The 9,802-nt window shown below is 38.5% G+C and overlaps 1 protein-coding gene across 1 annotated transcript in view; it reads right to left on the reverse strand.

Moving 5' to 3' along the window:
* The window catches only part of ASCC3 (activating signal cointegrator 1 complex subunit 3), a 555,582-nt gene that overhangs the window by 398,318 nt on the left and 147,462 nt on the right, over window positions 1-9,802 (reverse strand). Inside the window, exons 9-10 of the mRNA XM_019537809.1 lie at window positions 8,379-8,579; window positions 7,778-7,918 (exon numbers count right to left, since the gene is read on the reverse strand). Coding sequence (XP_019393354.1) covers window positions 7,778-7,918; window positions 8,379-8,579 — 342 coding nt within the window. The remainder of the gene's footprint in view (window positions 1-7,777; window positions 7,919-8,378; window positions 8,580-9,802) is intronic.

Raw genomic sequence — 9,802 nt, forward strand, 5'->3', positions numbered from 1 at the left:
TTTGTGGGTTCGGAGTAATCTGAGTTCTTGACTCTGCTCTGACCCTATTTGCAAATACACCTTTTGTGCCATCTAATGAGTGTGTGTCTGTGATTTTTGTGGCCTCCAGAGAAATGAACTGCCTTTGTGCAACATTAAGATGGACACAGGTACACAAGCCAATGCAGGTCAGATGCAGTAATGTTAACACTGAAAGCAAGCCCAGGCATCAGAAGGTGGGGGCAGGTAAAATTCAAGGTTTGCAGTAGTTCCCACTCTGAAAGAATGTGAACTAAACAGATGGGTAAATAAGTAATTGGAAAAGATACAATTTGTAATTTTTATAGGGAAAACAAGTATTCTTTATTTGGTTTAGATTGGTTGAGTCCTTGATGAACTCACTGATCAACAGTTGAAGAGTATGAGACAGCTTCCTAAGTCATAGGGAAGCTCTCATCATTAAAGTACAGAAAGGAGCTAAAAATTGAGCTTAAACTAGCAAACCTTAAACAAATAAGAATATTTGGAATTACAGTAATAGCCTTGTTTACCCTACTGATGTATTTACAGTAAGAAACTTAATGAGAAAAGTCTGTAGTACTGATTTTATTGGAATTAATTACACACACACTTCAGATTGATCAAAATGTCTAACAAACGTATTCACACAAAAAACTAGATTTCAGTTATGGAAATATCTTGTGTTGCCTTTTTTATGCATTTACTTTGAAGCACAATTAAGATGGCTATGCTTTAGTGAAAAATGCTTCTACCGCTAAATTAGAATAATGTAAATTATTTCATGACCAATACAACATCTTTAGCCAGTCTTTTTCTTTGCTGTAATTGTTTTTGTTTTGTAACTTATGTCACAGATGTGTGGAGAAACTGGAAGGGGACTTTTCAGTAGACACGTATTAACTGCTTTTTAATTTAATATTTTTGCATGTAGAGTGTTTTAGGCTTTCTTTTAAATTAACTGAAATTAAGCATTAATTGAAATATATTTCAATTAAAGTAAAACATTTTGTAATTAAAATGCTATATATATATATAAAATGGCATATTATTTCAAGGAGATCTCATTGTGAGAAAAAATTTTGAAGCTGTATGAACAACTGATGGTTTGCTGCAGGGATACAAAGATAAGTTTCAAATCCTGGTACTTGTTTTTGTAATTTATACTTGAAAAGTAGTTTGATTTTAAAGTTCAACACTTTAAGCCCTTCATCTGGAAGAAATCTGTACATTTTCAGGCCAAAGGTATTTTTCAAAGCCAACTTAGGAGGCATGAAGAAGGTAGGGTGGCACCTTAGAGATCAACTCATTCAAAAACTAAAATAAAACTTTATCAAACTAGCTGGAGCTTTTAATAACTGAGAGGCTAACATACTTCATCATTTCAAATATTTGGCATGTGAATGTCTCTTTCATACAACAAGCTTACGGAGAGAAGATGAAAACTCAAGTAATTATGAAAAGTCAAAAGAGAAAGTACAAACAAGGTTTAAGTCTCCAATACTGCATCAAAAGCTGTATGCACAAGGTTTCATAGATTTCATAGATGTTTAGGGTGGGAAGGGACCTTAGTAGATCATCAAGTCTGACCCCCTGCCCTGGTTAGGTTACCCCAACCAGGTGCTTGTCCAGTCTCCAGGTTTTACAGATTTCATAAGCACTAGGGATGGAAGGGACCTCGGAAGATCATTGAGTCCAGCCCCCTGCCCCAGGGGCAAGAAGTCAGCTGGGATCATAGGAGCCCAGCACGTAAACATTGAAATTTCTCTTGAAGGTATTCAAAGTAGGTGCTTGAGCTACCTCCGGCAGTAATCTATTCCAGACCTTGGGGACTCGGACATTAGTTCCTCCTAACGTCCAGCTTGAAACAGTCCTGAAGAAGTCTGTAACTGTTCGACCTTGTTATCCCCTGGCGTGTTCTGGTGAACAGATGTTCCCCCAAATCCTGGTGACCACCCCTGATAAACTTATAGGCGGCCAACAGATGAGCCCTGAGCCTGCGTTTTTCCAGGCTGAAGAGTCACATATATTTCAGCCTCTTATCATAAAGTCTATTTTCCTGACCTCTGATCATGCACGCGGCTCTCCTCTACACTCTCTTAAATTTCTCCACATCCTTTTTGAATTGTGGAGCCCAAACCTGGATGCAGTACTCCAGCTGTGGCCTCACCAAGGCCGAGTACAAAGGGAGAATGATGTCCTGGGATTTGCTCGAGAAGCATCTATGAATGCAAGGCAGCGTTTTGCTCACTTTACTAGTTGCAGCATAACATTGATGGCTCATGTTCATCTTGCGGTCAATCATGACCCCCAAGTCCTTTTCACCCATAGCGCTAGCCAGTGTAAAACTGCCGAGTCTACAAGCATGCTGCAGGTTTTTCTTCCCAAAGTGAAGAACCTTGCATTTTTTGATGTTAAACACCATCAGGTTCTCATTCACCCATTTCCTGAGCCTGTCAAGGTCAGCCTGGATTGTCCTCCTATCCTCAGGTGTGAATGCTTTACCCCAAAATTTGGTTTTGTCAGTGAACTTGGCCAGTCCGCTTCTGACTCCAATGTCCACATCATTAATGATGATGTTGAATAGTGCAGGCCCAAGGACAGAGCCTTGAGGGACCCCAGTGGTCACAGGGCACCATGAAGATTAAGTTCCCTCAACTACCACTCTCTGGGTCCGACCATGTAGCCAATTCCCCAGCCAACGGATCATGGTGAAGCTGAGGCCACAATTGGCCAGTTTTGCTAAGAGATGATCATGGGATACCAGATGGAAGGCTTTTTTTAAAGTCAAGATATATGACATCAATCTCTTCTCCCTTGTGACCTATCCCTTGGGTGATAGGTCACCTGGTCATAGAAGGAAATCAGATTGGTCAAGCAAGACCTACCCACAACAAACCCATGCTGGCTATCCCTCAGGATGCTGCCATCAGCCAATCTGTTAAGAATGGCCTCTTTGGTAATCTTTTCTAAGACCTTCCCTGGGATAGAGATCAGGCTGATGGGCCTGTAGTCTGCCAGATCCACTTTCCTCCATTTCTTGAAGATAGGCACCGCATTGACCTTCTTCCAGTCTTCATGCACTTCACCAGAGTGCCAGGAGGTCTCAGAGATCCATGCCATGTGCTGAGCTATGAAGCTTGCCAGCTCCAGGATTACCCTGGGTGTAAACTGTCAGGGCCGGCTGACTTGAAGGTGTCCAGGTGTTCGTTCACGAGGTCAGCTTTGATGGATGGTAAGGAGTCTCCCTCACCTGTGCCTCTCTGTCCTGCAGTGGGCAGGGGCATCCCATGGGACTACTGAAAAACTGACGCAAAGTTCCCATTTAGCAAGTTTGCTTTTTCATGGGCATCAGTTGTCAGTTGTCTCATCTGGTTTAGCAGGGGTCCAATGTTGTCCTTGCTTTTCCTCCAGCTCTCCAGATATCTTAAAAAGGACTTTTTATTGTCCTTAATATTTGTAGCTAGCTGGAGTTCTGTCACAGCCTTGGCTTTCCTGGTTTGCTCTCTGCAGGTCTGGACCAGAACAGATTATTCCTTCTTGGTGGTGGTTCCAGTCCTCCATCCTTTGTACGTCTTCCCTGTAAGATGCAGGAGGTCCGCTAGATCCCTGGAGAGCCAAGGGGGCTTCTGTGCCCTTTTGCTGTCTCTCCTCCGATACTTTGCTTGAGCATCCAGAATCGCTCCCTTGAGCAGCAACCACTCTTCCTCAGCTCCCTCCCCTTTGGGTCATGGTCCCTTAGGGCCTCAACGACAAGCCTCCTGCACTTGTTAAAGTCAGCTCTCCTGAAGTCAAGGACTTCTGTATTGCTGACTGACTTGCCAGCTTTACGGCGGATGATGAAGATGATCAGCTCATGGTCACTGTCACCCAGCTTGCCTTCGATCATTAGGTCATTGATTAGGTCATCCCCCGTAGCCAGTACCAGGTCAAGCAGCACTACCTCTCGTTGACCTGTCGACTTCTTGCATAAGGTAGAGCTCATCCATGCATGAGAGAAAGCTTTGCGACCACTTGGAGGTGTTCCTACATATCTGAAGGCAATACCAAACGAGCAGATACCATTGTCTTTATTGTAATCTATGAAGATCTAATGTCCAGGTAATTCCTTCAGCCATATAGTTTAAATTCCTACTTCCCTTCTAACTAGTTCACAGTATAATTTACCCCATGGTTATTAGTAACTGAATAATTGCCATAAGTAATTAAATGCAAAGTTTGAGAGAACAAAAAGCAAGCTTTTGCTGCCTCTTACAACTCGCATCTTCTATATTAACAGCGTAGGACTCAGTGTTGTTATCTCACTATGTTAGTACTGTCCAGAGGTTAGGTATTACCAGTCACACCAGGCTTACTCGGTTTGGATCTTCTGTGCATGAGCTGTCAGGATACAGTCTATGACGCACTGCCCCTAGTGGGCTTGTTATTTCAAGAAAGAGACCATAGACTTTAGTTCTTAATAATGAAAACTCAACCAGCCCAGACACTAGCATCTATGACCAATTGATATATGGTGCTAGCTAGGGCATTTAAATTCCTGAACAGATATGAACATAAATACAAATACACTTCAGGCTAGCACAGAATATTAAGGGTTTCTAGGCACTTTTTATACACCAATAAAATAACTTCCATGTTTACAGCATATACATCCTACTTCTTACCAATTACTGTAACCTACCCACCAGATATGGACACCTGTGGTCAGGTGGCTCTGCACTTCTCTTATTAATTCACTCTATTTGGTGACCTCAGAGGCTCCTCTAACACTGATGAACTACTTCCCAGGCACTTGTGCAAGCCCTACAAGATGTACGAAGTTTTGTATTCACTGGGGCCTACTTTGCTGCTGTATGTACACTGACTAGCGGTTGTATTAATCCATACTCGAGCAGGCAGCTTACAAGTAGTATTTAAAGTGAAAACTTCTTTAATGCAAAAGATGTGACCAACATAAAATAATTATGATTTGCTTATAGTACAGACAGAATGGGGTTCTTTAAAAGGGTAATTTTCACAATACTGAAAATGATAATGACCCAAACAACTGGTGCAAACAGAAAAAAAGAAGAAGAGTAAGTAATAATTAGAATATATTTAAGAACATTTTACTGGATAACCAAAATACTGTATATCAGCATAGAAGGCCATGCTTGTTAAAAACAACTTTGCTCAGAAAAGGAACTATAAATACTGAGCATTTGCATGTACATGTAAAACAAATTAGGAAAAAGGGGGAGCTGATATTGGCAAAGATGAATTGGAAGAAAGAAACTTGATAAAACTGATCGAGGAAGCAAAAGGAGATAAAGAGAAAAATATAGCCAATAGGGTTGTAGGCAAAAATATTTGGGGTGGGTGGGAATTGGGTTTTTGGGGGGAGGATTTTTGTTTTTCTTTTAAGGATATTAGGAACAAAAGAAGTTCTAAAATGTTTCTTGTTACTAAATGAAAGTTACAGAATTGTCAACAACAAGCAGAAGTGCCTATTAAACTTCCAGTTCAGTAAAAAGCCAGAATAATATAGGAAGAAAAGATTATATCTATTGTGGCAAAAAGCCAAATAGTATAATCTTGTCATAGAGCCATGAAACACTTCATTTTTCAACAGAAACTTAAAAGAGTGTTGATATGTAGCTATTGGAATTAGGCAGTTAGAACATAAGAATATTAGAGGTTAGTTTGATGTTTGTATCCAAGAACTGTACAAGAACTGGCCAAGAAACCCTCCAAAATGTTTATGGCAATTTTCAATAAGTCTCAGATCACTAGAGATGCACCAAGGGAAAGGGGAGGATCTAAATACTATTATATAAAAAAAAATACCTTTATTAGGGGCATCAAGCTCAAATACATTGGCAGGCTTGATCTGGACAGTGGGGCTTCTCACTAGCCAGACAACCAACTACTGGGTCAGGCACATCTGCAGCTGCATCAGAAACAGTGCCAGAGCCAGCAGCCAAGGAGTTAAGACTGCCACTGTTCAATCCCCACTCTGTCCCATATTGTCCTGGCTGCTAGAGGGCTGAATCTGTCCCACAGGCTGAGTTTTTGATAACTAAAGGCCTGTCAATATAATATCAATCATGTACAAAATAATAATGTAACTACTATATTCCTTTATTAAAAAAACTAAAGAATGGTAATGTAGCAAATTGATGAATTACAAGTTTAGATGGTTGAAATGAAAGCATCGATGTATTTGTTTACCATACAATACTTTGATTAAGAAACTTCGGATAGGTATATTTATAATGGGTAGCCCTAAATTATTTGCCACGTTTATGTGGTAGAGATGATTCAGAGAAGAGCTACAAAAGTGATTAAAGGATTGGAAAATATTCCCATAGTGAGAGAAGGTTAAGGGGCCTATAAATACCTGCAGTGGAAAAAGAAATCTAATTGTAGAGAGGATCTGTCTAATTCATTAGACAAATATAAAACAAAATTTGACAGCTGGAAAGTTGAGAAATATAGGCTAAAATATGGTAGGAGCTATTAACTGCATGGAGAGTTAACCATTTTACATTTTGTGAAAGGGTGTGGTGGATTCTCCCTCACTGAGTAAGTAAATCAAGATTGGATGCTTGGATTGGATTCCCTAAAAATGTGTGCTCTCATTCAATCAGAATTAATTCAGAGGCATCCTATAACTTGCATTAGATGGTCCCTTCTGGCTTCATATCCTACAAATGACTTTCAACACAGGGAAAGAGACTGCCAATCTAATAATAGGGATTTAAAGCATAGCAAAATTAAGAGTAGAAAAAAGTAGAAGTTAGTTGAATCAATGTTAATTACTACAAGATTAATTACACTTAACAAGTGTGTATATTGATGATCAATACAGCCAAACCTTATTCAGACTCAAGGAATTAGGAGGAAAAAGGGTAATTACACATAGTTTGAGTGATAAAGCTACTCAAAGGATCTTAGGGCTGTGGAAAAATGTAACTTCATTAATAGAAAACATTTTCTAAAATACATAATAAAACTTTTTTCTTGTTACAAGTAACAAAAATGAGCAATTTTATATCTGATAAAGAAACATCTATATATTGTACACAATTCATAATGTTAAAAATGTCAATTCAAGGGTCTAGAATTTATCTGGGGTAGGAGAGTAGGTGTCCAATAGTGATACCTGATCCTTAAAGAATGAAAAACGCTCTTTGTCAAAAGGAAACTGACCAAGATTAGTCATCAACAGAAATCTTCATCTCAAAAAAAAAAAATCCCAAAAAACCCCTGTTCATTCAATGTGGAATGTCAAAACTGTACTAATTTCCAGAGGTGTGTGTGTGTTTTTTTTTTTTTACAGCTTTCCACCTGAGGCCCTGACTGCCAACTCCCATGAATGCAGTGTCAACTCATGACAGTCATATTCTAGCTGGGGTACCCACAATCTCTTATCCTATCTTTTGAAGATAAAAAAAATACATTATAAGGTATAAATCTGAAGTAGGAAACCTGCTTCTACATGATGCTTATAAGAAATGGGAAGACTGCTAGTGAATTCAGGTATCTGATAGAAAGATTCTGTATATATTACAGGTATGTAGAGAGCAACTCACAATTTCATGAGAAGTAAATCATTTTAGGATGTGTTTCAGATGCATCTGAAAGTGTTGCCCACAGTGAGTGGTAAGTAAAAAATAGCACACATACTAATCTGAGAGTAACATTCCAACTAACAATTTTGAAAATGAAGGGTTTAAGAAACTTTAAGTATGGCATGTGTGTGTGTGATGCGCACATATTAATTTGAAATCAAACATACCTGTGTTCGTAGAATTTCACTTTTTGACAACTGCATATCACCAGTCAGCTCCTTTACAGCAATACCCAGTGGCTCCAGACGCTTGCTGAAGTAATTTGTCATTTCAGCTGCCAAAGCCTTCATAGGAGCAACATACACAATCTGCACCAAAAGGACACTAGTTTGATAAATGAGCAAACCCCACAATGTCATTTGTTTTATGGCAACCAATACAAATCACAATTTATTGTGAGATATGATTCTAGGCACTTACAGTGAAAAAATCTTAATAGTGATATATGAAAAGTAGTTATCTTTTTTGGATAAGTGTGCAGCTGTTTAGAGAACAATGGATTTTGTTTATACAGTCTCATCGTTTTGAAAATTGGTTCTGCATCAAAGCTAAATGTATTTTCATAGCTTTTCACATCGATAATAAGATTTTTGGAACACAAATAGGAACGGCTTTAATAGTAATGAAGTAAATCAACCAGTATTCTCCATGTTACTTGGAGAAGTATAATACCCTTGAAAACTTCTTGATTTCATATAATGTGAATAACTATATAATGGGTTTTATCTTACAAGTTAAAAGCTGTTCTTTGGTTCATTAAATTCCTACCTTAAACTCATCCTTTTTGATAACTCCATGCTGAACGTGCTGGCGAATTTCATGCAAGACTGTTAGCATGGCAATGTTAGTCTTCCCAGCTCCTGTGGGTGCACAAATCAGCATGTTCTCATTTGTGTTGTATGCAGTCTCAAAAACTATTGACTGGATTCGGTTTAATCTTTTCATGCCTTTAAAAGCAAGTTGTCCAATCTAAAATAAAACATAGCAATTAAAATGCAAAACTCAGATAATTTTTAGGGTCCTCCTAGACACAAGTTTTGATTATAGCAGCTTAAGTCTATTATTCTCCAAACTTGAAATACGAATCATTTTCAGTAAGATAACCTTTAAAGTAGCAAACCTATTATTAATATCAAGTTGCTTTTTAATAGTGTTTTTCGCTACTATTAACAAAACAACCTGATGAAACTTCATTTATAGTAACGTATATTAGGTTAAGCAAGTGGTTCTCAACCTTTTTAAACCCAAGGCACTCCTCATTTCACTCAAGGCACCACTCAGAAAATGCCAGGTCTTATTTTTCATTCTTTTCTTGACCAAGGAAAAAATAATAGAGCAAGTCTTCTGTTGTAAAGAACTCAGAAGGATCACAGCAAGTCAGAATATTTTTTGACACTATGGATTACTATTTAAAAATCTCTGGGTTTCTCCTATGAATCCTGTGTAGGTATTTGTACATCTAACCAGTGCTAATAGTGTACATCCTGCGGCACCCTTAAAAAAATCTCACAAAGCCCCATGGTGCTGCACCACCTTGGCTGAAAAAAATCACTGGGGAAAGCAGTTATTAATTACAGTAATAACAGATATTATTCTTAGGCATGACTAATAGCTTTAATCACCAGTATGGAAAAATGTGCATCTTTACAAATTAAAAAAGAATAGAGGCAACAACACATACCACAATTCACTGCTGCAAAACAGACAGGAAAATATTTAAATTGTATGAAATTTAAAAATAGATTATATAAAAATACACAAAAATCAAACATACATAAAAGATCAAATAGATCATCTGTTTCAGAAAAGCAGATTTCAATTCACTGAACTCACGAGCAGGATCCTCTGGGAAGCCAGTCTGAGGGGGAGAGGTGTCCAGGAGAGCTGGCTGTACTTTAAAGAAGCCTTACTGAAAGCGCAGGAATAAACTGTCTTGATGTGCAGGAAGACTAGCAAGTGTGGCAGAAGACTAGCTTGGCTTAGCTTTCAGTAAAACTGCAAAAAGGATGCTTATAATAAGTGGAAACTTGGACAAACAATTAGGGAGGAGTATAAGAGTATTGCTAGGGCATACAGGGATGAAGTCAGGAAGGCCAAAATGCAACTGGAATTGTAGCTAGTAGCCATCATGTGAAGAGTAACAAGAAGGGTTTCTACAAGTATGTTAGTATGAAGAGGAAGATCAGAGAAAG

The sequence above is a fragment of the Crocodylus porosus genome, unplaced genomic scaffold (genome assembly GCF_001723895.1).
Source record: "Crocodylus porosus isolate Cpor-Errol unplaced genomic scaffold, CroPor_comp1, whole genome shotgun sequence".
NCBI classification, from domain to species: domain Eukaryota; kingdom Metazoa; phylum Chordata; order Crocodylia; family Crocodylidae; genus Crocodylus; species Crocodylus porosus.